Here is a 26,552-nt window from a genome sequence, read left to right as displayed (position 1 = left end):
TTTGGCTTTAAGCATTGTGTGTGCTCCCTTCAGATTTATGATTTTGACCCCAGCCTGGCATTATCACACTGTCAGTGGGAGTGCAGGGCTGGTATGAACCTCCAGCTCTTGGTGGTAATCTCTCTTAATTAGTTTACAGTTGAAACAATTGTCCATCTTTTTACCTTTAAACAAGCGAAGTTTGCTCTATCAGTGGCTGATTTCCCTGAGGGAGGAAATCCTGAGAGAGGTTATCAGGGAGAGAAAAGCTCTGAGCTCCACTTTCAAAGCAATGCCATGTACGAAGCATGCATCAATCCTGTTAGTACTGCTTATTATTTCACAATGGCGTGTCAGGAATTACAGGCACAGACCTTTCTAAGGACTCTCGCAGACCTTTATGCACTCTCATCACGAGTCGGGATTTTGTGGAATTATGTGCTAATAAAAGCTAATTTTACACATTAAATTGCATTCTTTGAAATTGCTCTTTTAATTGCTGATCTTTCCCTGACTTCTCTACAGATCTCTCTGAGCCTCCTCATTGTTGACTTTCTGCTAGGGAGCCCTTCATGCCTCATCATTAGGGCTAAAATCTGCCATCACTTAACATAACACACAGAGCTTACAACTGGGAGCAGCCCCCTCCCTTGCATGGGAGCACAGACAATAATAGACGCTATAGTGGCAGCGCCAATAGGAGTTTTACCATGTATTTTAATGACTTGTGCTTGATTACATTTGGTAGATTGAACCAAAGTTCATTTAGTAATTGGTATGATTCTTACAGTGTTCACATTTGACATTCCTCCTTCATTAAAGAACTCCAACAATGGCCGTTACAACTTTCATCTCAACGGTGACCCTCTCAGATATATATCCAGTCTTTTTCTTTTGATAAACCACCCAACCCGGCATTCATTAACACTTAACCATCTGCAGCCAGCCCCTCCTAGTACCTTCTCCCTTGCTTTGATGATATAATTAAAGGCCTTTTGTATTATCTCCCTCAGAGCGATAAGTCTAGGTGCGTCAGCTCTCGGCACATGCATTGTTTGTTATTCGATTCTCTCTGTATCAGCTGTTCCTCCTGACGGGCTCATTTTTCATATGTTGTAAAGATTAGCTGATGGAGTTGGAGATCAGAGGCATGAAAAGGGAGTGTGGCTTTCGATATTAGTAACCAGATGCTCATTTGAAATGGTGATGGAGTTTGCTGTTATCTATTAGATTATTTGGCTCCTTTTGCTTTTACCTGAAGATAAACTGGTTTAAGCACTAGTCAATGAAAATTGCCATCATATTTAGTGGCTTGTTATGATAGAGTGCTCTTATCAGTCTGGTTTAGTGTGGCTATTCTCTCTCTGCGTCTGGTTTACAGAAATCGCAGCTTTGTTTATGCATGTGCCCAAACTTGCCTGTTTGACCTTTGAAGCTGTGATTATAATATTAATCTATGGGACTATTCTGTTGCAAATCACTTAGGTGGTCTGTATTTCAGAGGATTTTCATTGTGGGACCTCCCTCTTGTCCAGCATGATGTTCCGTTATTGTTAGTATATTCCACATTGAAAGCGAACTCAGAGTGGCGTTTCAGTACATCTTGTCTGGCTGGTTTTTGTGGGGTTTTTTGTGTGTGTATGATGGGGCTGCAGCCAGGATAGCACTGTGCTACTGTCTGTCCACTTGCACTGATTTTGTCTAACTTTGTTATAAAGTTGCTTAGCTACAGAAAAACTTGGTACGATACTTGCATGCAGATACAAACTTCAGCCCGCAAATCCTCTGTACCTGGCAGTGTAGCTAAATAGCGTTATTCCAGTTTGCAGGTGGGGAGACTGTTATGTGTGAAAGCCGCACAGACACTGGCAACAGGACGAGCATTTATTGAGGAGTTCCTGTTTTACACTTTTCTGCTTGATGTCCAGCCCTTGCAGCCTTCCCCTGCCTTGTGTCTAAGGGAGGTTGTGGTAGATCTTGAATATGAAGAGAAGAACCTGGCATTCTGGCGCTAAACAAACCATGTCCTGTTTGTCATCTTCACATTGTTTTTTCCTCCTGTTTTTCTCTCTCCTTTTCACATTGCATCCATTTCTTTTTTTTTAAACACGTTTCTTGCCTTTTTCTGTTGTTGCATTCGTTTTCCCAGCTTTCCTCCCCTGCTCCATTTCTTTACGTTTGTCTCTCTCACCCATTTAAATAAACTATTATATTCATTATATGAATAGGAGGGGAGCTTTTCTTTTTCTCAGAGAAGATATGAAAATTATACCTCTCATAAATACACAAAATGTGGAAACCATCCTCAGGATGCAGAGCAGGAGGAAGCCTGCTGACTTCCAACTGCAAGACCTCATTAAAATTAGTGGATTCCCTATCTTCTTTGCATAAGGAACATTGCTGTTTGGGCTGACTTCCACAGCAACATCTGGGCCACTGATAACATCAGTACTAGAGCATTGCTAGGTGAGCTCATGTTTTGTTAATGAAGTAATCTACCAAAAGCGCATATATCATTTTTTAGTACCACATACTTTGCTGCTAAGTGTCGTACTACTATTATAGGAGCTTTCCTTTGCAAGAGGGACTTAAAGAGTTTTGTTACAGTTGATAATATGCTTAGCTTGAGTTGAATGTTGTGCTTGAGAAATGCCACCTCAATTATAAAATTTTAAGACTTAAATACTTTGGTTGGTAGTTCAATGCCTTAATCGAGAAATACATTGAAAAATGGCTTACTAGAACACCTGATATTCTCAGTAGCTTTGGTGTTACTGATACTCAGTGTACTAGCATTGGTTTATTTATGCATGCCCAAGTTGTAACTGGTACCTCTGCTGAGGTAACTAAATAATAAAAGTGATCATGATCACAAACATACGACTTTAGCATGTTCTGGAATAAGCGAACAAAGGTTGAACGGAATATACTGGTAAGATATACTCATTCAAACTTCATTGTGAAATCCAGGCATTACAGGAGGAAAAATGAAAACAGAGACAATTTCAGGCCTGGATTTAAATTTCTCTCCTCTGGGCTATGAGTGCAGTTACAGATGTCTTGACAGCCCAGTGTAGTCTTTGACTGTTGTTGTGTCTTGTCTTTTCTAATTTTCAAGCTAAATATTCTTGTGGCTTTTCTGTCCTGAGAACTAGTGGCAACTGTTCAGACAGCTAGAACACTCCTAAATGAGGCTACAGGTGTGTAGAAAGGAAAGTAATATTGGCATAAAATATCTAGCTGCTTTGAGACGGGTTCCGAAAAGGGTTTCCACTAAGAGGAGAGAACCTATGAAGAGAAGTAATAGAAGTAATCGATGAGTCTTTCTGATTTAAAACTTTGTTCTTAAAATATTGAAGATTTCGGAGTTTCTGAAATATTAACCTGCCACTGGTCTGAAAGCGAAGACTTCCCTGTTTGCCATTGTTTGGGTAATGATAAGAGGGAGTTTTACTAATCTTTTCCATCTTACTGGGCTGAATAGGCAAATGCTTTGTAATTGAGCTTTGGCAGTCGTTTGTAACGCGTGGTGTAGGAAAGGTGAGCAGACCCCATCTCCTTCCCCTATTCCCCTCCAGGAAGTGTTGGAAAAAATACAGTAGTGTTGTTGTGTTTGCTAGCAGAACACGCACAGCCTTGCATATTAGGGCAGGCACTTAGCCAGAAGCTTTGAATTATTGTACCCTGACATTACCCACTGTAACTTTTAGCACTCTGGGCCCATTACTTTGGCTTCCTGCCCAGTAATGTGCAATTTCCACTTACATAAGAAGATGTAGCAGGAGTAATGACTCCTTGGAGGAGGTGTTTTCTCTTGCAGCAAATCAGCCCAGGGCCAGCAGGTGTAAGTTTATAGACACAATCCAATAATGGCAGCCTGCGCTGTTCTCCTCTGTTACTCCAGCAGTAGATGAAAAGGAACAGATCTGCCTTTGCACACTTTTCACTATCCACTGACTTAATTGCAAAGTCAAGCTCTTGTAAATGGCCATGCAAAGCTCCATTATTTTCCTTTTTTTTTTTTTTTTTTTTCCCCAGGCACCCCAGAATGCACATCAGAACAGGGCTGATGGATGCCCATCTCTACTGTCTCAAGAAATACGTGGTAGACTTCCTTGTAGAAAACAGGTAAGAAACAAAGCAGTACACAATGTGGTAGCAGGTGTTTGCATCAATGTATGATTTGTACCAGAGCTTTTAAAGGAAGATTTGTTTCATTAAAATAGAAATGTAAAAGAAACTAGTTTTTAAAATGCTTTAACTACACTAAAAAGGAATGCCAAGCATTATCTCTGAGTTTCTTATTCAGACCTTATAAAAAAAAAAAATCTAATAGCAGCATAAGTGAAAGCTAAAATTCTTGCCTCTTTTATGCATCCCTTGTTTTCCTAATGTATCTGTGCTTTTTGGCTGCTCATTTCACCAGCGCTCCCCCATTGTTAGGGCTGTGAATACATTTATGACCTTTGATTTCCCCCACCACAGTCTGTTTTGGCCTTTGCAATCACCTTTTCTCTCCCCCTTCACATCCACCACCACTGCAGGTGGGCTATCTCTGTAGCATCCTATGTTTTTCGCTTGTGATGTTCCTCTGTCAGAACTATGAGACCACCCACTGAGAGTAAGAAAAACATCCATTTATGGAAGTGGAGAAGGATCTTAGCTATAATATTTCATGAAACAGACAAAAAAAAACCCCCTGTTTATCTTTAAAAAACAAACAAATGAACAACCCCCCTCACAGTAAGTAGTTCAGTTTTGGAATGATATCCTGTTCCTAGACTTTCTGTAGCACTCTCATGCTCATTACATGTATTGAATTCTTACTGAGTTCTCGAGAATTTTTCTCCCTTTTTAAGTAAGAAGAAAGGTAAAGGGGCTGACTAAATGTCGTGTTCATAGTGCTTTTTCTTAGCGGATAAACTAACGTGCAAAAACATTGGGGGCAGCGGAGATTTGTGTTAGTCTTGACCCTGTACAAATCTGGCGATGCAGTTGGATACTCTGGAAGGAGCTCTTCCAGAGTGAGGTACTGTGAGCGAGTTAAAATTAAGTGGAAAATCTGTGTTAACCCCCAGGGCAATTTCTTACTATGCACAAGAATGACGCTTATCCGATACTTTGACTGGCACATGGGGGCATTGTACAAGTCATTTGTTGTACGGGAACATGTCTGAAAGGTGAGAAAGCTTCAGGAGCAGCAGATGCTTTAAATCTGTGACACTTCCATGACAAATATGTAATTACAGCAGCTAGATAGCTTAAGATCTGATAGCAACATCTGGCTTACTAATGGCAGGTAGCTGCTTCATTCTCTTTATTACACTATGCTGCTTACTCAGTCAATTGAGAGAGAGTCAATTGCAAGTAATGTGCTTAACTGGCAATCTGAGGAATGGGACTTTTGCCATGAGGAATAACGTGGGCTTTCAGGCTTCTGGCATTGGTGGGTGCTTTGCAGCTTGTTTTTCTTCTCTGAGGAAGGGGAGGACAGTGCATACCCAAAGATCTTTCCATGTTTGGCAGTAATATGCCTGGACTTTTGAAAGACCCTCTGGAATATTTTTGCCTCAGAAGTACTGACATCTACATAATTGTTTGAGTTTAAGGATTCTTTTTAATACTTTGGTTTTTAGTCTAGAGGGAACGTACAGTAAGATTTTGCCTCTCTGCAATTTCGCACCAGGACTGGAGAAGCTCAGATGCCTTGTTTAAGTTGTGCGTGTTTAAAACTAACAGCAGGGACTGAAGTGAACAGTGAAGCTCTTGTACGGTGCCAGGAAGTACTGACACAGTGTACTTCCTCAATATTACAATATTTACATTGTGTTAATATTTTAACAGCGGGGTTTGATGGCAGGCAGAACACCTTTTTTCATTGTTTGTAGCTCAGTGAAGCATTTACATTTTTTTCTCATTTTATTTTGACATACAAAAGCAGAAAAGATGTTGCCCAGCAGTAAAAAATTCAGATCCTACAATTGGCTACAGCTCACTCTTTCGCAGAGGAAAATTATGATTACTTCCAGGTCAAAGAATTACATGAAAACTAATGTGGTTACGTATGTGGGATCTGTTGCTTCAAATGGGATAAAAGCCCAGTGTAGTCTCAGCTTAGCTGCAAAGATGTGGCAAGAGCAAGCTCTCCCCAAGTGAACGTAGTTTGTATATAGCTGCACCTGTAAGGGTAAATTGCATTCCTCCACTTTGATCGGATTCATATATGCATTGTATGTGAAGTCCAAAGTCACTAGTAACTAATATAAAAAAGAGGGAAAAGGGAACGTGAAATGGCTAAACATTATGGCTAAACATATGTCCCTGCTCCTTGCAGGGGGGCTGGACTAGATGACCTTTGAAGGTCCCTTCCAACCCTAACCATTCTATGATCCTATGATTTGTTTTGTACAAGTATATGAATCTTGCTTTAGGATCTGGGACAACTTTGTTACATGTCACCTCTGGAAAAAGGCTGAATTTATTGTTCAGCTCGAGAATGGAGTCATGATACCAAGGTTTTATCATCAGCTTGACCACTGTCTTGCTTTGTGGTACCAGACAGGTTCCTTGATTTTTCTATGCATTTGTTTTCTCTTCTGGGTAGAATTGTTTGGAGAATAATCAGTGTGTTTTTGGCAGCAGTGAGATTCTGCTAAGTTTTGGTCAAAATACTGTTTGGTAGTCCGTAACTCAGTTTGTAATCTTTTAATAGATTTTTATGAAAAAGTTTAAAAGGACTGACTAGTAGATTCTCCTACCTGAAGTTTTATTGCACTATAGCAAACCAAACAAATTCTTGAGTTTTAAAAAGTGCCTTCACCTAGTGCCTTTGAATAAATGTCATGGGAAATGGTCTGTTTATTAGAATCCCCTCAAATATATATGTCCAGACAAAAAATAAAAAATATGTTGTTTAAACCCGGGAAATTTATTTTTGGGAGAATTAAACTGCTTTCTCTTTCCTCTCCTAGGAGGAAAAAAAGCATTTTGGTAGTTAAAATCCCTATCTCCATCTCTCTCTTCCACCAGTTCAACACTGCATCTTGGTGAAATTGAGTCTGCAATGGTTTGACAGTCCTACCCTGTCTGAATTTGCCAAGATCAAATGCTCATAGTTCCACAGTGACTTGGGGGACAGCTGAAGAAATTCTTGCCCCTGGCAGTTTGTTATCCCCAGAGGCTGGAATTTACACCTTCCCTTGTCTCCACACTCTTGCAGGTGATTATCCGAGTGGTCCTTAATTGGCTCCAGTGCACTGGCAGCCTCTGCCCAGGGATGCCAGTAGGAGCACTCAGAGCTCTGCCCAGGGATGGCCATTTTCATCCCTGCATCTGCAGTGGATACCCAGCACTGATGACTTTTGGGTCTGTTCCCACTGAATTCACAAGAGGTCATGGACCGTACCCTGCCGGACCATACCCAAACGGATTTATCCTGTTTGAACAGGGACTGTGACCTCAACGTGAACAACCAGCAGCTTGTTTGGGCTGAATTTGCTGATTATTGTAACCATCCCTGGGGTTTTTTTTTCCTGCAGAAGCCTTTGGTTCTTCCCCAGGTTCCTTTCTGCATCAATGAAGTGAGAGCTGCTGAGGTTGGTCTTGGTTTGGCAGATGTGTTGAATCTGCCGAATGGTATCACATCTTTGCACAGTCAGTTAAAAATCTGATCTCCCTGTATTCAGGCTAGACGTTTTATTTCCTAAACATTCCCTTTTTCAGAATAAAGCTAACCTGAGGATCTTCTAGGTGCTGCGCTGTGTGGCATGGGGCAGACAAGCGAGCGCAGGCTGTGTGTGTTGCAGGAGTTGCTCTGCCAGCACAGGGCAGGGACAGTTGAAGGTGAACACCTGCACCACATGATGAACTGCACAATATTACTTTTCTTAAAACGATCATTACATGAGCTGAGCCAGCAGGCTAGACAGAAGCAGAGGCTGTAGCTGGCTTGGGGCACGGCTCCACCCCACAGCTGGCGGGCCTCACACCCCTGGGGCCCTGGGGTGGCAGCCAGCACAGTAGCCAGTCCCTTTTTTGGCACTCTCCTGAGTGCTAGGTTGGATTCCTGCCTTGCTGCTGCATTCAGGGCAGATGGAAGAACAGACTCCTTATTCCCTTTCCCCTGTGAACTTCATCTGTAGTGGAGGGCAGGATCTAGGCCTGTGCTTTGTGAGCCAGGCATGCTGCACAGGCATGCTCTGATATTTCTTTACTGTGTGCTGACAGTTTGCTTGCTGACAGTCCCAGCAAAGCTGCTAGCAGGAGAAATGTGATCAAAGTGAAATTGCATGGTAGTTTGTGGGGTTTTTTTTTCCAGAATATTTCTGTAAGATGCATTTATAATATAGGTATGCATGAATGGCATTGTGCCCACAGTTGGTTGTGTGGGTACAGATGACAACACTTGTTATATGTTTAGGGATTTCACCCTGCTCACAGCTGAAACCCGTAGACACCTGGAGGCTGCCGTTTTCACCTCTCACTCAGGCAGTCCAGAAAATCCGAAGCCAGATCAAGGCTGCCTAAAACAAAGTAGTATGTGGTCCTACTTACTAAGTTACCTCCAAAAAATTACTTTTGTCAAATTTCATCAGTGCAGAGCTTCTCACAAGTACGCTAATCAAATCTTACTTACAAGTTGGGCACACAAAAAGCTACATTTAAAAATACTAACTTTGCAAAGTTAACCACTTGGAAGTTAGGAAGTGCCACAGCTGAAGCTCCCAGTGCAACGTTTTGCTTCTCTATGTGCCACACATTATGGTACATTCTCCAGTTATGTGACTGTGTGTTGTTTTTTTCCCATCTGTGACCATTGCTTCAGTTTTTGCCCGAGATGTCCACTGAAGGAGACACTGTTCAATATGGTATGTAACTTCCATTGTTCACGTGAAGGCTACCAGCCTTACTTGCGGCTCGCTGTTTAAACCCTGTTCTGAAGATCAGGTAAATGCTTTCCTTCTGGATTCTTGGTGCTCATCACTGATACCATACTGCTCTGTGCACACTTCACTAACTGTCTTTCCAGCACCCCAATGAGTGAAGTAGCGGTCTTTCTCCATTCTGAAAGGGGGAAACAAAGGCACACAAGAGCTGAAGTTTGAAGCGTCTTTGTCTTGAGTATGCTATTTTTTCAATCCTTGGTGTTATACAGAGAGCTCTTAATGACGAAAGAATCTTTTCCATTGATGATAGCTGTTACAGGATGACAGTGATAAAATCAAAAACACACAATCAGTGGCAACCTGCAGAAATTAGATTTATGTTCTGTATTCAGCAGCATCTGTAAACTCCTCTGACAGAAGGGAATTTAAAAAAAAAGATCAAAAATCAGTTCTTCAGGCATCATTCATTTGCCTTAAATATTAGCAGTTCTTTTCTCTTCTTGCAGCCCTCTGCCTTGTACATTTAACACACATGTTCTAACAAATGAAGCAGGCATTCTTCTGCCTCATTACACAACCTTGATTCATCCCCAGGGCATAGTCCATCTTTACATTGGGTGAAGAAGAGATTGAGATTGGGGCGAGAGGAAAGGTGGGTGAGTATGTTTTTACGGATTGTGTCATAATCTGTACACATGAGGTCTTATTTAAGGTTGTATAAGCAACATAGTTCTAGCTTTTCTTAATTTGAGTGCATTTAAAAGTGTGTGTGTATATATATTTATATACATGACACTCATAGAATTAATCAGTGAGGCTGTTATGACTCTTGCTATTGGAGTAGCTGTTATCAACACAGATCTATCAGCTTTCAGGTGAGCCACCAGAACAAGATGAGATGCTCTAAACTTCAAAGAATAACCAGCTCAGCCTTTGTAACCTTGGCCTGCAGTGTACTCTGTTACTCTGTGGAGTAGTGCATGAGCAGTTCAGTTACCTTGCAGAAATAGAGAGAGAATGGAGCATGCCTGATGTAGGAGGACTAAAAAAAAATAGCTACAAAACAGGTCTCTTCCAAGCATGTGCAAACAGTGTTTTTTCAGACTTAGCTTGGTGTAGTATGGGCACTTCTTATGTTTACAAACGTAATGCCTTGACAAAAAGACATTTTGTGCCAAACTGCAAGCATGGAAGTGCAAGAGCTTTTCAGTGGAGCAGTTGAAATATTTTTAACATGGACAAAACAAAGTGTTTCTCCATAATTTTATTCTTGGAAATAGCTGAGACATTTTTGATTAAGCTATCCAAACACCTGGCATGGGTAATTTCAGCCAAAAGTTAAACTTTGGCAAAGTTTACAAACAGGTGAAGACAGAAACTTAGAATAGAAAATGCTGGGCAATTTATCTATAGGCACCCCGACTGAAGTACTTCTGAAAGCTAGTCATCTCAGTTTTTAGGAAGGCAGATGCCATTGCGTGTTTGCTCAGATGTTATGGTTTCTCTGTTATGCACCTGAGCGGCAACTGCATTTTCTAACACAAGGACTTTGTTTCAAAAGACTATGTCCATATATCTAAAACAAAGTTGATAGCACACATCTTCCTCTTATACATTGGAACATTTCACATGCTTTTGTGGTGTCCTTCCCCCTTTTTTCCCCTCTCTTCATCCTAAAAGCAAGGTAAATTTTTTATTTTGTTTAGTAATGTGTTTTGCAGATCACCATTTTGTCCTGAATCTAGTACTTCTGAATTGTTGGGTGTAGAAGAAGCCACTGTTTCCCTTGTACAGTCACCTGGCAGGCAGGCAGCTCTGTGGCCAGAAGGAATGATGTGTGGTACTGGCAAGGCAGGAATGATAAACAGCAGCGCTGTGGTTGCTCTGAAAGGTCTGAGTAAGCATTTGCAGTGCCTTGTCCTGGAAACACTGAGTGCTAACATCTTGCTTGCCACGAGGGAAATCCACTTTCCCTGGGGAGCCCTCCTCTTGGGGTGCACCCCGTGAGAGGCTGAGCTGGAGCTGAGGAAACAAGTCAGCTCTTCTGCGGTTCTTCCAGCGCTGGAGAGCTGCCTGCCAGAATTCACCAGCAGAGAAACTCTGAACTGAGCAAATTTGCAGTAAGCTTTATAGCCAAAGTCAGTATGATTTGTTTGCAAAGTTAAACACTGGGGTTTGGGGTTTGGTGTTTTGTTTTTTTTTTTTTTTTTAAACTGCTGAAATAAATAAGAGTAAATTGTGTGAGGTCATAGCGCTCTGCCTTTCCAAAATGCTTCAGCTGCAGTCCCAGAGCAAGCTTCTCTTCTCAGCTCCCCTCTGCGGTGTCCAGAAAGCCTCCGCTGGGCCAGCACTAGGAGGGGAGAGGAAGGTTTGCTGTCACAGTGCTGCGTTCTGAGATCTGTGCCTGTGAGAAGAGCTGCAGTGGAGCCACCATTCTCCTCCCCAGTAAAAGGCAGGGGCAGTATGAGATCTTTGAAAACTGGAGGTGCGAGTGACTGGCTCTGAAGCTCCTGCTTGGATGGCTGTGTGCTGTGCTGTGCTGTACACAAAGGCCCCTGCAGGTTTATATTAAGGTGCTGCCCAGACTAAACCAGTGCATTTTTTCTTTTTCCCCTCTAAATGCCTTTTTATCATTCAGGCTGTCACCTGTGTTTCCTGGCAAGGGCTGCTGGCTGGGGGAGGTCTGGCAGAACTGAACACCCAGCTTTGGTGGTCTTTGTGTGGCTGCCTGAAAGATGGCTTAAAACAGAACCTGCTCTGTGAATACCTGCAAGTTAACATGTGTCAGCCGTGTGGCTGGAAGCTTTCTCCTTTGCTGTAAAGAGAGATTTTATAATGAATACTTTCCTTGTGATTAAAATGAGTAAATAAACAAATAGCTCCTACAGGAAGTATACTGTGTGAAGACAGGGCAAATAGATTGTAGCCTTCCAAACAAGGAAAAAAAGAAAAGGAAAAAAAAACAATCCCAACCAAACCCAAGCTCCTCTTTAGTGCAATTAATCTGTTAGAATATGAAATGGCAATTTATCTTTCCTATTTCCTTTCCTTGTCAAACATATCCAGCTGTTGGAGCTTTCTCTGCTCCCTACTAAAAATGCCAGGACTTGAAATTTGTTGAGGTCCTCCTCCTCCAGAGTATCATTACTGTTACCATCTTTCCATGATACCAATCAAGCTCACTCCCGAAACCTCAGAGGAGAAAACCCTAATGATTCAAACTAGATTCAAACTAATTCTGATTTTGAGCAAATCACTTCTGTAATAAATACAATTCCTTTTCCTGCTAATGGACTACCTGGGAGCAGGCATATCTTTGAACGTGCTGAATTGGAGCTGATTAACTTCATGAGCAACTGCAAAGTTTTCGGTGGCACCACGATGTGCCATAGTGGCCACGTGCCTGAGATACTTGAAGCATGCTTGGTTACAGCACAGTATGCTATGCATGCAAGCTGCTTCTAATGCAAATTTTTCTGAAGTAAATGTTAAAATGTGTTACTTTTGTCTTCTGACTGTGATTTACAGCACCAGATAATGACCCTTTGGATTGCCTATGAAAAGTGAATGTAGGGAGGACATGAAAAAGGTCATTCAAATGTCAATGCAAATATTATTAAATCATAGAAAAAAACAGGTTGGGGAGGGAACTCAAGCAGGCTGTAGTCCAACCTCCTACTCAAGTAAGTCTAACTTTTGTGATGCTCAGGGGTTTTTTTGTAGTTGAGTTTTGAAAACCTCCAAGAATGGAGACTGGGCCTTGTCCCAGGACTGTACCACTGACTGAAAAGTTGTTTTCTTTACGTCCCAACTGGAATTTCCCTCGTTGCAGCTTGCATCTGTTGCCTCTTGCCCTTTTACTGTGCACCTCTTGGAAAAGTCGGGATGTCTTCTATATCACTTTACTTTTGGTAGTGGAAAACTGTAATCAGATCCCCCTGCAGCCTTCTCTTCTCCAGACTGAACAAACCCAGCTCCCGCAGCTTCTCCTCCTGCGTCATATGCTCCTGGCCCTCTTGGTGGCCTCAGCTGGGCTTGCTCTAATCTGATAATAAACATTTAAAAATTAACTATTTTTTTCCACTGTTTCATGCAGTTGCAGTTTCCTTGGGTAGCCTTCAGTCAAATTGACTTTTGCCTTCATACAAGATGTGCATTTTGAAGCAAGGAGGAATGGTGATTCTTTTATCCATCTATGTGCATTTTTTTTTTCCCTTAAATCATTGCCACTCGGACAGTATCACCCTAAGCATTATTTCATCAGTGCAGTATTTTTTCTTCCCCATAGCACTACTTGCATGTAAGATAATACTCAGTGAAAATATTATCTTACCTCACTGGACATCTCCCTGTCAGGATACAATCCTTATATGTGGTATCATGGTATATTTCTCTTGCAGTGGAAAACATAATTTTCCTGTCTTTTCTATTCAGATGATCTGATCAGAATTCAAGAGTTTTCAAGATAATGTTTTCCTTTCTTCCCATCTCTGATTTGCTTCTAAATCTCTTTTCTTCCACACCTCCTCGGTCACTGAGTGATCCTTCTGAAATGCTCATGAGTTGAATTTTTGGAAAAGAGATAAAATAGTGATTGTTTCCCTACTACTTCACTTCTCACAGTTTTTATATTCTAGATCAGCATCAAATTTCATAGTGCCTTAGCCAGTCAAATGAAATATGAACAATAATAAAGATGTCTATAACATTGTTGCTGACTTTATTATTACATTGAGTTATCGCAATGGGAGACTTTCAACTTTGTGCATATAGAAGGGAGAATAAATGCCAGTAACAATGACAGGGCACCCATGCCTGAATAGAGTAGCTAAGAAATATCTTAATTAAGTCAGTGACTCATCAATCAATCAGTAACAGTATTCTAAGTTCCATTTTGCATGTGATAAGTAGCTGGAGTATGAGGTAGGGGCTGATCTTAGAACACAATCTTGAATCAAAGGGGAGCAACTACAAATTTCTTCGCTTCAAGTGAAAAAAAAAATAAATTAAAAGTGAGTATAATAATTTAATCAGCCACAGGCCAGTCTATGGGAAGTGCTGAGTGCTGTCTAGTGAAGTTACTGGTTTTGAAGAAGTCAAAGGCCTGAATGGGGAGGAGGACTGACATTTCTCTAAATCAAAGATGCAGAGATGAACTGTAGCACACATAGCATTTTACACCAAACTTTTCTGGATGAATAAAACCTGGAAAGAACATTGTGAATCAGAGTAGGCTTATGAAGAAGAGGAGATGGGATTCATTGCCCAAAAAGCAAGCTTCATCTTAAAGTTCTTCAGGACTGGATAAAGTGACAGGGGAAAAAAAAAAAAAACACACACATTTAGTCTTATCACAGGACAGAAGATCATGTTGCAAATGCTACAGTAAAGAGAACAAAAGAGTTGTCCTACAGGGAGAGGTGGAGCAAGGATTAGTAATCAATAGTGATAGGAATTAATTAAGGTAGAAGAGTATAGAAATGGGACTTGTACTGAATTACAGACCAGAGCTTCCAGTTTATCTGCTGGACTGCTGAAAGGATGAACACATTGTTAAGTCAAACTGAGAATGGGTCCATTTGGCTGTAGACCACCAAACACAATATCTACATGGAGAAAAAGAGCGAAGAGATGCAGACATCTATGCTGCCTTTCATACAGCCTCAGTGGAGCAGGGTGAAGAGCTTACCATGTCTACATTTTTTGACACTTATATGTTTTATACAGACAAGTCTGAAGTGTTTAAATCTATCTATCTAATATATACTTATGCATCTTGAGTTTATAGTTCATCAGTTCTATGGATACATGTCAACTTTATCAAATGCATCATATGCATGTGTTTATTTAGGCATATTATCAGAATGCCTCTGTTCAGCGCACTTTTCAGAAAAGGAGCCTAATTTCAAAGACATTTAGAAAAAAAATTAGAAACTCAGACACAGATGGCTGCAAAGGCGGAGGTGGGGGAGAATGGAGAAAGATGAGTTCTGGCAAGGAATCACGTTTGGTGCAGGTGCGCTTGTTTTAGAAGAATGGGATGCTGTCTGGGAATGAATGGGATCCATTCCTCTGCAGCGTGTACAACCTGCCAAACACCCTGGGTGGCCTCCGACGGCCTCAGAGACTTTTGGTCAGAGAGAAGTTCTAAAAACGTCTAAACTTGCTGGCATTCCCGTGCAAAAGCTGTATTAGTCGGGAGCTGTGGGGTGTTCCTGGCTGTTTGGCGAGTGGGCAGAATTAAAGTTAGATGACCCGAGCTGAGTGCACGCATGCTTTCAAACAATTTGAGTATGTAATTGAGGAGTTTTAATTTCTGTGGTCAATTTTTCAGAAAGCTGCCTTGTTTCCCAAAGGGTTTTTTGGCAGAAGTGGAAGTTAGATCCCTGCTCCTTTAAGTGCATCCAGACTTGGTGGAACTTGAGAACAGCTTTTTATGTGGTTTGCGTCCATACCATCCCTTCCATACTTTGATCTGAATCCTCTCTGCATTATGATGTCTATGGCTGTCACTTACATGTTGTCTTCTGCTTTCCCTTCATCATCCGGAATGTGGGGACTTCACCAATTCTGCAGTTTTGGAAAGTCGTTCATAAACTTGAGCCTGCAAAGCAAAGCTGTGCAGTTACACTATCTTGCTGTGCAATGGCTTTTGAAATATTGTCACGCACGCTCTTATGAACGTTGGGAGTAGGTTGCTGTCGGACTTGAAGGTTTTGGTTAGAAAATAGTATGGAAAGACAAATGAAGCACAAATGCAGTCGTGTGGAATTACCTTTTAGTAGAACGTTTCTCAAAGTTTCCTTGCCTTCTTCATAGGCTTTTAGCTCCAAAAATAGTAAGAGACACTGACAAGTAATAAATATGAAACTGGAGGGAATGAGAAATATATTTACTCTTTTTGTGACAAAATTTTTGAGAGTAGGAGAGGACAAATAGAACAGAGAAATAACTTCTCTTTGATGCTATGACTGGGGTTGAGGCTTATTGAATTACGGACAAGTAATTGCCTGGTAGTTTACGGGCTTGCCTGGTTGCTTTGGAGTTTTCCTGTATTATAATTAGTCTTGGGTACACCAAACAAAGATTATCGCAAGATGTAAGGGTAGAATGAGCCTTCTACAGGGATGTGGCACACCCTATACATTTATAATTTGATACTTTTTTCTTTTATATGTAGTCCTTGTCTGCTTTCTCCGCATTCTTTGCATGTCTCAGAAATTCCAGCATTTTTAGCAGTGAATCGATGAGAAGAAGGGGAAAAGGCCTGTAATTGCTTTTTCCATTGTGCTTGTTAAAACCGCATTGTGGGAAATGGACCCAAACACTGTCTTTTAAGTGGTGTTGAGTCTGAGGCAGGTGGTATTAACTCAGGACTGCATTAACTCTTTTCAAATCTCTTTCCTGTTTCCTTGAGGAAACATGCCTGGTGTATATATGTGGCAGGGGCTGTTTGCCTGCCTCTTGCATTGACATTTTAATTTGGTTCATGATATAAATATCATTTCCCTAATCTCCCTTGCCCTGACCCTGTTTTGTCTTTTCTTCAAAGTGAGTTGACTTTTTTTTTTTTTTTTTTTTTTTTTTCCTTCCTCTTTAAGGAGGGGGGAGGAGATGGGAATGGTGGCTGGCTGCTCTAGTTTGGAGCATTAAATGCTCAGGGGAAAAAATCTCCGAGTAACTGTTGTTTCTTTCTTTGTATTCACATGGAAATTTTTAATCTCCATCAAAGGATCAGGAGAAAATAACGTTGAGATTCAATAAGAGAGCTCCCAGCTTACATGGAACTTTTAAATGTTATTTGGCTTTATCCTTTAAGCGATGAGAACCATGAACTATGTACCTACAGGGTTCAGAATTAACTTTTCTTTCTTCCAACACACCCTCTTTTTTTTTTCTTTTTTTTTTTTTCCTTTCTCCCTCCCTTTTTCTTACATCTTTATTGTTCTGCATAAACATGCAACTTATTTTTGGCCAAAACTACTAGTGCCTTAGGATTTGTTTAGTTGTATGTATTTATGTATACATTTCTAATGTTAATTATGAGCACCAGTCTGAAATACAGTGTCATGTTCTCCTTTTGATGTGATCTGAAGAATCTCTGTTGAAGGCCATGGAGCTAAGAACCCAGCCCACTGTGTGATTGTATTGTCATACAAGAGCTAACATTGGGCTGTTAAAAAAAAAGCAAAACTAGGTATAAAAAGGCTAATAATCTCCATGTTTGTAGTGAGGAATCACAAACACTATCTGCACCTGTAGATGTAGATGATTGTGCTAATAATGTTATCAAGGGAGACCCCCTGCAACTAGCCCGTGGAGAGTAACAGCAGATTTCACAGGTGGGTGCTGACAGCAATGGTAGATTTCATGCTTCATCACAGATTAATAAAACAAGGAGGATATTAAAATGCTAATACTCATTAATACTGTTTTATGGTGTTTAACATTAAACATGGAAAATGAAAATAAATGACAGCCGGTAAATGGAACTGACAGTTGTGTTCAGGGTGTCTGAAGCTAGCAAGAGCCAGCTGCAGGAAATAAAAGCTGTGGATGCTCCCGTTCCTGCTGTGGGTCAAGCCAAACAGCACCTCCTGGTACCTAGGCTTTTGTAAGGTCGCTTAAACTTAGACTTAAATAGACTCTTCTGTTATTATAAAATATTTTATTATCTTTTTTTTTGCTACCAGCATTGGTCAGAATCATTATTTTCTGTGCCATATGAAATACAGAGTCTCCAGCAATAAGTGTGTCTAAGGGCAGAAGTCACAGCCCATTGAAGCATAGTTGTGAAATATGGGTGGTCAACATTTGTTTTTTTCTGCAAAACTCTTCTTGTCTCTCAACTGGCTCAATTTTCTTCATTTCTAAGTCTCAATAACCTTCCCTTCATCCCAGAGGCAGTTGCATTTCAGCAGCAAGTAAAAGTTGGCCCTCTGTGGGCTGTAACGGATGTAATGTAATGTAATACAATATAATATAATATAATATACATAGATACAAACTTAATTTTGACATATCACAGGCTGTTCTAATTTCATTTCCTTTTAAAACTCACTGAAAACTTCTGCATAGCTGTCTTTAAATATAAAACTTAAAGATCTAGGGTATTTTCACCTCATGTTCTTAACAAGTAAAAATTTTTAATTTAGCAAGAAAAACGGGAAGACGTCATAGTGCACAGGGTCTGGGGATAAAGGGATTCTAAAGGCATGGCACTGATTTCTCTCTGATGGTGATAGTGCTTGGTAAAGTTACAGTTGTTTGACCAAGTACCCATTTTTTGTACCTTAATGTTTTAAGTTTTAAATAAAATTAATCTTGAATATCCTAGGTTTGTAATGCCTAGGTCTGAGTCTACAGTTTGCAGAGCTGACTGCAAATGACTGATGTGTGCTCTAAGCTATTAGGTACACTTAATATAGGCTTTTTGAGGGCATTCCTGTGTTTTTAAAAATTTTATCTTCTCTTGATTTCCCAGCTTGCACATGCACCATGAATTTCAACTGCCCGTTGTCTTCATTTCCCCCACATATGCATTGTCTCTTGCCACCATCCCCCTTTGTTGCGACCTGCTGTGTGAATGGAGGATTCCATCCCAGATACAACTCTAATTTTTATATGCTTAAAATGTGATCAGATTCGACCCCTTTCAAAATTGCTGCCGTCTCCCATTGTTCTCACAGGACTGAAGCCACGTAAGGTGCTCCAGGGGTTAGTCCTTTCCTTTGTAAGCAGCAATTTAATGGCACTCTCAATCTTGGCTGTTTAATTGAAAATCTACTACTTTCTGTCAAGGTGAAGACAGCTATCACTTCAAAAAAAATCAAATTTTAGGGAATGAAAGATCACAAAAAAGGTTTGTCACTTGAGCTGTAATTTATGGAAGTATGTTTATTTCGGAAAATATTTCTCAAAGGCAGGTTCATTTTTATCCTCTCTACCATCTGGATTTTCCTGTGAGGTGTCAGAGCATGGTTACTCTGATTTGGCTTAGAACTGGATTTCTGCCAAAATTTTGTGCACCTTCCTCTCCTTCTGCCCACTTTCCCACTTTCTTTGTCCCAGTTGTAGTAGATTTTTCCTTACGTTGATCTCAGTAGGTTCTTCATTCTTACTTGTTGGTGCTAAGCAAAATAACAAGCTTAGAAGCCAGGGTGATGCCAAGTTTTAAAACCTGAAGAGAATTTTAAAAGTCTGCTTTCTTCAGCATATACGGTCTTACACTTACTTCTTCTTAATATAGGCATGTGTAGTTCAGGATTTGATTCTAAGAATTTTTAACACACTAGACCAGAAACCTTTTTTGTTTGCTTTCTCCTGAATCTAGGTTACAGGCTAGTTGGTTCCTCCAAACTCCTGCTAATTTTTTTTTCTCTCTTGATGAAGAGTCTTCAATCTTATCCCTTCCTTGATTTAAATTCTTTTCATAGTCCCAGCAGATGTTTGATTTCCCCCACTGTTGACAGTCAGATAATATTCTCACGCTATCACTTCGTATATCCACATTTGCAAGATCTGTCACAAAAAAAATCCCAAATTTTTGTCACTGAGTGCCTTACTGCATGTTTTTTAATACTTTCCAAAGGGAAATTCCTTTAGTGTTGCATATAAATTCTGCTTAAACAGCAAGCAAAGGCAAAGCTTCCTGGTTTTCCTTTTCCAGTAAGAAGGGTGTGTTTCTGAGCCACATCTTATGAATGACCCAGAGATTTACCCCACCTTTGCCGAAGGAATGTGGCTAGCACTTCAGAGAATTGCAGGAAAGCTTCAGGAGTTTGGCCAAAAAAGAGTAAACCATCAAAAACCAGGCAAAACTTTGTCTTTCCCTCTTTCCACTGCTTTCATTTCCTACCGTGTTGTGTTGTCCTCTGCATCAGACTATTTAAGACTGCCAAATACTTGGATATTTTATAGGTAATATATCTTATAAATGCCATGGCCAGCCTCTGAGGGAAACGCAGGATTGTCGGTTTTGGATGGAGTATAAAACCCAAGCAGGAAATCATTGCTGAATGGCACAGCTGCAGGCAAACATTGTAAGCTAGTAAACTGCCCATCTGCACAGACACACGTGTGTCGGAGCGCGGGGCCAGGGCGGCCGTGGCAGAGCACGCCTGTAAGTGGTTAGCAGGGAGAAATTTGGTGATTAAAGAATGAAGTGTTTTGCTTCATTAGTTCCTGAAATACAGCTATCTGAGGGTGATTATAATCTGATTTTCAAGAAGGAGGAGAGACCATAGAGCTTTTCCTTGTCTGTAGTAAAAATTAAAACAGAATTTTAGATCTGAGATGGGTTTGATCATCCCACTGCAGGACAGAGGAGATGACACAACCTACAGTTGAGGACTGAAGGAAAAGTTTGTCAAGAAAAAGGAAAACACTGTATTTGACTGAGCTGGTGGTCATGTCTAAATCTTCCCATCAAAATTAGAGACAGGAAAGACCGTTTTGGTCCTTTTTCTGTTTCACTGTCACTGACCTCAACAGGAGCCTGGGTGGGTTATGAGCTGTATGTTTCTTAAAGTTTGAACTGTTTAAGATCTCCATTTGCTAGAGATTTTGCCAGCCAAAATCACTTTCAGGACACTCATTCTAGTACTTTCCTTTTTTAATTTAACCTGTAGTTAGTTCTTAGTTTTGCTGTCTTCCGTTCTAAGTAACTCCTCTTTCTTTGCAGGTTCTCATTTGTTGAGTTCCTCCAGCCAAGCTCTCTGTGTTAGTTCTCCCAGTCCTTCCTCTGAAGTTTAGCACTTCCTCTTATGCATGCCAAGCTTGAGTTCATTTTCCGCATGATTTTCCCAAGCATTACTTTAAATAATCCACAATTCAGTAACTAAATGCAGATTGTTAAAGTAACAAAACAACAACAATAAAGCTCTTTTAAGACTGCATCGCATACACTCCAACTTTAAAAACTGTTGATTTGGGGATTTTTTTCCAAATACTCTATTGAAAAATAAAATTCTCTTCTAATAGTCAAAATTAAATTACCAGAGTTATAATCCCATTGTACAGTATACTTTCTACATTGATATTTGTCTGTTGGAGTCTTTTCTTGGTTCACTGTTATGTATAAATCAATGCAAGAGGAAAGATAATCTAGTGATCAGGGTCCTTGTTTAAGGCGTAGATGGCTTGGGGTCAAGTCCCTGCTTTATCACAAACCTCTCATGTGATTTCTCTGCCTCCTGTTATTGGGGTGTCAAAATGAATATAATAAAAGTTGAAATGTGTATGCAGGGAAGATGGGCGTATTGCCAGCTGAAGCCTTTGGAAACTTTCTGTTGATTAATATATTTTGGATTGTGGCACCTAAAAAGCCTGAAACTCTTGGGACCTAAACTTGTTTAAATGTATTGCTTTCTTTTGGTTAAAGAACTGAGTCTGTAAAATGTTCTTGATGTTTCATGTGAGCAGGAGGACATCATTAATGTCTGTGTTGTAAATATTTTCATTTAAGGATCAGATATTTCAGATGTATCCTTGAACATTTCAAATTTTCTGTCATAAAGAAAAGGAGCTGCTTTTTTTCCTCTATAGGCACAATCTCTGTGTTGGTACTTTTCTGCATTCCATATGCACACAAGCACAAATTGCAGGGTGATGGCATATTAAATTATAGGCATCTCCGTTAAAATGTAGGAGAATTAGTTCTGACGATGAAGTATTTTCCTTATTTTGAATCTTCCTTATATTTTAATGCATTAAGGAAGCACGTGACTAGTGGACATTTTCTTAGTGCCAGATATCTTGGCATTTTGATTCGTTCTCATGAAAAATGTTCAAAATGTCGGATAATGTTATGCAAAGAAAATGAAGACATGTCAGTTTTAGTATTCATGGACTTCATGTGTGCTTCTCCTTCCCCAGGACAATCACATCTCTCCGGAGTGAACTGATTCCACATCTGGTTAGGAAACAGTTCTCTTCTCCTGCATCATTGCAGCAAGAACTAGACAACAAAGAGGACCAAAAGAAAAAAGAACAAGCATCCCTAGGTCAGTGGAAGAATCAAAGGTTTGATGAAAGTTTTAAAGCCCATATGCTACAGCTGAATTATTGGGTAGAGTACAGAATTAGCCTGAAACACTGGTTTGGGCATTTTTTTCTCTTATACTTGACGATAGCAAAAATTCTAGTACATTTGTTTTTCAGACACTATTGTGCCTTATATAAATATTTTTGTCCTTCCTTATTTTGGTGAAGATCAAGAGCAAATTGGTTAGATGTTCTATATTTTTTCTTCTGGAATACAGTATAGGTATATACACTTCTGAAAATGTAATTTTAGGAGGTAGTTCCTAAAATTGCATAGGGCAACAGACTAAGCCTTAACCTCCTTGCACTGGGAACTGGAAAGGATCTTAGATCTTGGAATGTATTTTTAGCATTTCCCTTGTCTCCTTGTGAGACCTTGGGCAAAACATTGCATCTGTCCTGACCCCTTGATTCCCACCTGCAGAATAAAAATAAGCACTTACTCACTACATATGATAAAATCTGTGAATGACTGCTAAGGATCTAGCCATTCATATGATGTGAGGCAAAGATTTCCCTTCAGCAACACTAACAGTATTCCTCTTCAGAAAGTATTTCATTAAATCCTGTCTAACTTCATACATGTGTGTGTTCTCCAGACATTTATAGTTTCATAAAGGAAGATAATAGCTTGCTGAAACCTGCTCCAGATAACTCCTGTTGGAATGATCATAGAGGAGATATGAATGAAACTCTCCATGAAGGAAAAGTGCGCTGCTACGTCCATGTAATGAAAGAGGGACTGTGCTATCGAGTGAATACTCTTGGGTTGTATATTGAAGCTAACCGACAGGTGAGAAAAATACAGAACTGCCACCTGGGAATATAGCAGTAGTTTATTGGACATTTGAGCCTCCAGGAGCGGCTCCCAGCGATACAGCTGAGGAGTGTGTGGGAACTGAACCACTGCCGTGTTACCTAGGCACATCAGCCTGCTGGTTGCTGGAGAGGGACATGAGGCCAGAAAACAGTTCTGTCACTCATTTGCTCCATAGCTTGGATTTAGCTAAGAAAACCCCCACCCCACACACTCTTCTGGTTTTTGAGGGTGACAAGACCTGCAACCAAAGAGCCAAGAAGTGTGGAAAATGAGGCTGAAAGTAGCTTTGTTAGATCATCTAATCCTCCATGTCCTAAACGCAAGATCAGTTCTGGCTGGACTCTTCCTAACAGATGCTTATCTAAATGATAATGACAAAGGTTATTAATGGTTTGCAGGAAGACTTAAACTACCCATACATTCAAATTGCCTAATGCTTTCCATTATGAAAATTATTTTATGAACAGATTTCACTACGGTGCCACTTCAGGTCAACATAGAGGTGAAGTGTTGATCTGTTGCAGCTTTCACTTTCACGCTACTGAGAATTCTTAAAATAAAAGATCACAGGAGAGGATTAGAGAAATCCTGTACTAGCTAATGAGCTGATGATTAAAAGCTTTTAATATATTTTGGGGGTAGGATTCTGGTTTTTTTGTTTGTTTTTTTTTTTACTACACTGGCTGATGCGTGTGTAAGTTCTCACTTCACTCTGCTGATGATGAACTTTGTTGCTGTCAGGAGTGGACAGTTTCCTCTAGTTTTGAAAGACCAGTAGGGAATGCAGTAGAGAAAGACTCAAGACTTCTGGAAGAGGGGCTGGAACAGTGATGAAGCTGTGTTGGAAATGCTGGAAGTGGACACTGCCTTGCCTTTGCTTTCAGATTGAGTTCATTTCTTTTTAATACAATGAATGGATGATTTAATGCAAATTAGAATTGCAGCATGGCAGAGCGAGTTTTCACGCTGGAGCTCTTTCTCCTTGGTGCCTACAAAGGAGCACAGAAATACAGAGATTTGTTTTGTGGTTAGGGACATGAGGAAGAGAGGAGGGAGGTAGCACTGCTGTCAGAAAGGGAAAACTTTCCTCAAGAATATCAGAAACAAGTGTGCCCAAAGGGTTAAGGGAGAGCACTGCTTGCTAGGGGAAGTGTGCTTGTACATTTGGCAGCAGCCACTTCAGTAAAAAGTTATTGAGTTGAGCCAGTCAGACTCCGTGTGGGTTTTTTTGTGTTGTTGTTTTTTGGGGTTTTTTTAACCTAAATATTCTACATTTTGGTCAGTTCAGGAAATGTGTTTGCTCCTGGGTGGTACATAGAGCTAGTGTTTTGAAATCACATTGAGGCCTTCAATGTTGGAAAGGATTTTCTTTGAATTTTTAACTTTTCCAGAATGGTAACATTTCTAAGGAAACTATGTGGAGGTAAAACATAAAATGGAGCTTAATGAGGGGTTGTGAAAAAGGAGTTCCTTTTTTCAGTGCCACTGCATTTTGTTTCTCTTGCTAATCCTCATAAAAGATAAACATTTAATTTTATCTGCTTTTAAAAACTGTTTTGTTGGTCTCTAAGGAAGACTTTTGGTGTCTTGTTTGCTCTTATCTCAGTCTTCACTGAACAGATTCTGATTCCCCCACTGCAAAGCCAGGACCTATAACTTTGCTGTCCAAGAGGACAGCTTCCCAGAGCAGTAGCAGTCCAGTCCAGTAGCCATGGGAAGGAATGGCATCCTAACCCATTGCCCTTCTGGTGAGGAAGCACTTTACTCACATCATTTCACTTCCAGCTGGGTTTCTGGATGCCTGCAGCCTGTGTGTGGGCAGGTGGGTTCAGGAGGGAGTTATCTTCAATAGCAGGAAATAGTTTCTTTGTAAGATGAATTAAATCCAAACACATCTTAAACCTTCCCTTGACCCAGGCACTCCCTCTGACTCCTGCCCCCTATCTAACCTTCCTTTTCAGAGCAAAATGCTTGAGCTGGTAGCTTTCTTGGGTCACCCCTCAGGCTGCGCTACCACTGACTGATTCTAATAAGGGCTTTGCTCTGGCCAGTAAAATGCTTTATTTATTTCATCACACCACCTTTCCACTGAGGAGGGCAAGAGCTTTTCCTTGGTACTCTCCCTTCCCACAGAGCAACACTGGATAGTAGGAATCTTTCCAACCTATGCTGTAGGTATGCTTTGGTGTGTGTTCCTCTCTTGGATCTAGCTGCTGTGGCTGCCCAGCTATGTGTCAGGTGAGGACAGCATCCCTTTACCAAGCCAGCATCATCCAGGTGGATTTGGCCTAGTTTGTGGTGTTTTGGTAAGCTGGTGGTTTTCTGTAGTGCCTGCACCTTGGACTGAAGGGTCTAACCTACTCTTGTTTTTTAAAAAACAAAGAAAACACAAGTCTAGTGGGAAGGACCATCTTCAAGATATAAGGAACTATAGATGTGGAAATGTCTACTGTGGATAACAGGCAGCCTGAAATGATAGCTCAGAGGTGTGAGCTCATCTTGCTCATCTGAATGAAGCATCAACTGTGAAAATTCTTATCTTATGAAAACCAGCACTATTTATCCATCCTTGCATACTGGAAGGGAAGCAGGCTGGTCATATTATGAATATCCAAACATTTCCTGCAAGTATCATCTTATTAGAGATCTTGAGGTTTCTTTTTTTTTTTTTTCTGATCCGATCCCAACTTCTTCAGATCTGTGGGATCTCCTCCTTGAGGTTCACTCCCTAGCCATCAGCTCATTTTATCCTAGCTTTCTAAGGAAGTCGTTTTACACAATCGTACCACATGGCAGCTCCTTCATAGCAGCTTTGGAAATTGCTGGCAACTCTCACCCAAATTTAACAGAGCAACAGAGATCTCGGAGATAAACCTTCCTAAGAGTTTTGTGAAAATAGATGCCTGGATAGAGAAAAGAGAGACTTAATGAGTGCCCTTTCCTCCCGTCAGGCAAACCCAGTTACCCCATCACCATGCTGAGACTCCAGTTGACCTCTCAGATGGACAGTCAGTGCATACATCCTGGCTGGCCAAACAGCGTGTGCGGAGCCCCACACCAGCCCCGGCACGCGCTGCCTCTCAGGCGTATGATTTGCCATGACACTGACCTCTTAGCCCTCATACATCAGTTTGCTGCCTTCTGTATCTTCTGTGTTTCTTTGGCCACCCTCTCTGTGCAACCAAGATGCATCATACGTTGCATCACGGCCGCAGGTAACTCCATACAGCGCGCTGCCTCTGCATTGCTGCAAGGCTCCCACCTCCCCTGAAATCCCCATCTGCGCTGTCATCACCTTTTCTGTGGTGTGTGACCTTGGCCCTAGCCTGACGCCAGGAGATGCAGAACGCCTCAGGCTGCTCTTTCACCCAGAAAAGGAGAAATGATGGAGTGATATCCCAGCCTCCTACAACGCTGGCTCCCCTTTCTTTTGAGGAGCCAGTTCAGAATTGCTCTCCATGGATTTGTTCTTGGCTACCTCATGGACCGTGTCTCTCTCCATTACCATCACAGCTTTGTCTGCTTATCTAACACCTGCCTTCTCTCTGTCAAGAGCCTTTTCTTCTGCAGCTTTCTACCATCTGGAATAGCCACTTGATTAACTTCAGTTTCTTTCTCCTTACACATCTGAAACACTTTTTTGTTACCTGTACCTTAGCATACTACCTTATTGAGTGGGCTGAACATAGTAATCTTTCTATGCCAGTTTACTTGTTTGTATTTCAGATTACTTGCTTCCCTTTCTTGCATTACTGAATGGTGTAAAACACATTGCACTGCACTTGAAATGACAGATGCTGGACACTGTAGTAATGTAAGGGATG

The 26,552-nt window shown here is 40.8% G+C and overlaps 1 protein-coding gene across 4 annotated transcripts in view; it reads left to right on the top strand.

Annotated features, from left to right (window-relative positions):
• The window catches only part of EIF2B3 (eukaryotic translation initiation factor 2B subunit gamma), a 99,823-nt gene that overhangs the window by 47,027 nt on the left and 26,244 nt on the right, over positions 1 to 26,552 (top strand). For all 4 annotated transcript variants that reach the window (XR_015259144.1, XM_086752944.1, XM_086752945.1 and 1 more), the window contains exons 6-8: positions 4,018 to 4,107; positions 21,741 to 21,868; positions 22,508 to 22,701. Coding sequence is in view for 3 of the 4 variants with exons in the window: in XM_086752944.1 (XP_086609070.1) it covers positions 4,018 to 4,107; positions 21,741 to 21,868; positions 22,508 to 22,701 (412 nt within the window). In the remaining variant the exon portion in view is untranslated. The remainder of the gene's footprint in view (positions 1 to 4,017; positions 4,108 to 21,740; positions 21,869 to 22,507; positions 22,702 to 26,552) is intronic.

This window comes from Chlamydotis macqueenii, chromosome 8 (genome assembly GCF_036417535.1).
Source record: "Chlamydotis macqueenii isolate bChlMac1 chromosome 8, bChlMac1.mat, whole genome shotgun sequence".
Lineage (NCBI taxonomy): Eukaryota > Metazoa > Chordata > Aves > Otidiformes > Otididae > Chlamydotis > Chlamydotis macqueenii.
Note: the sequence above shows the minus strand (reverse complement) of the source record. Positions and strands in the feature narration are given on the sequence as shown.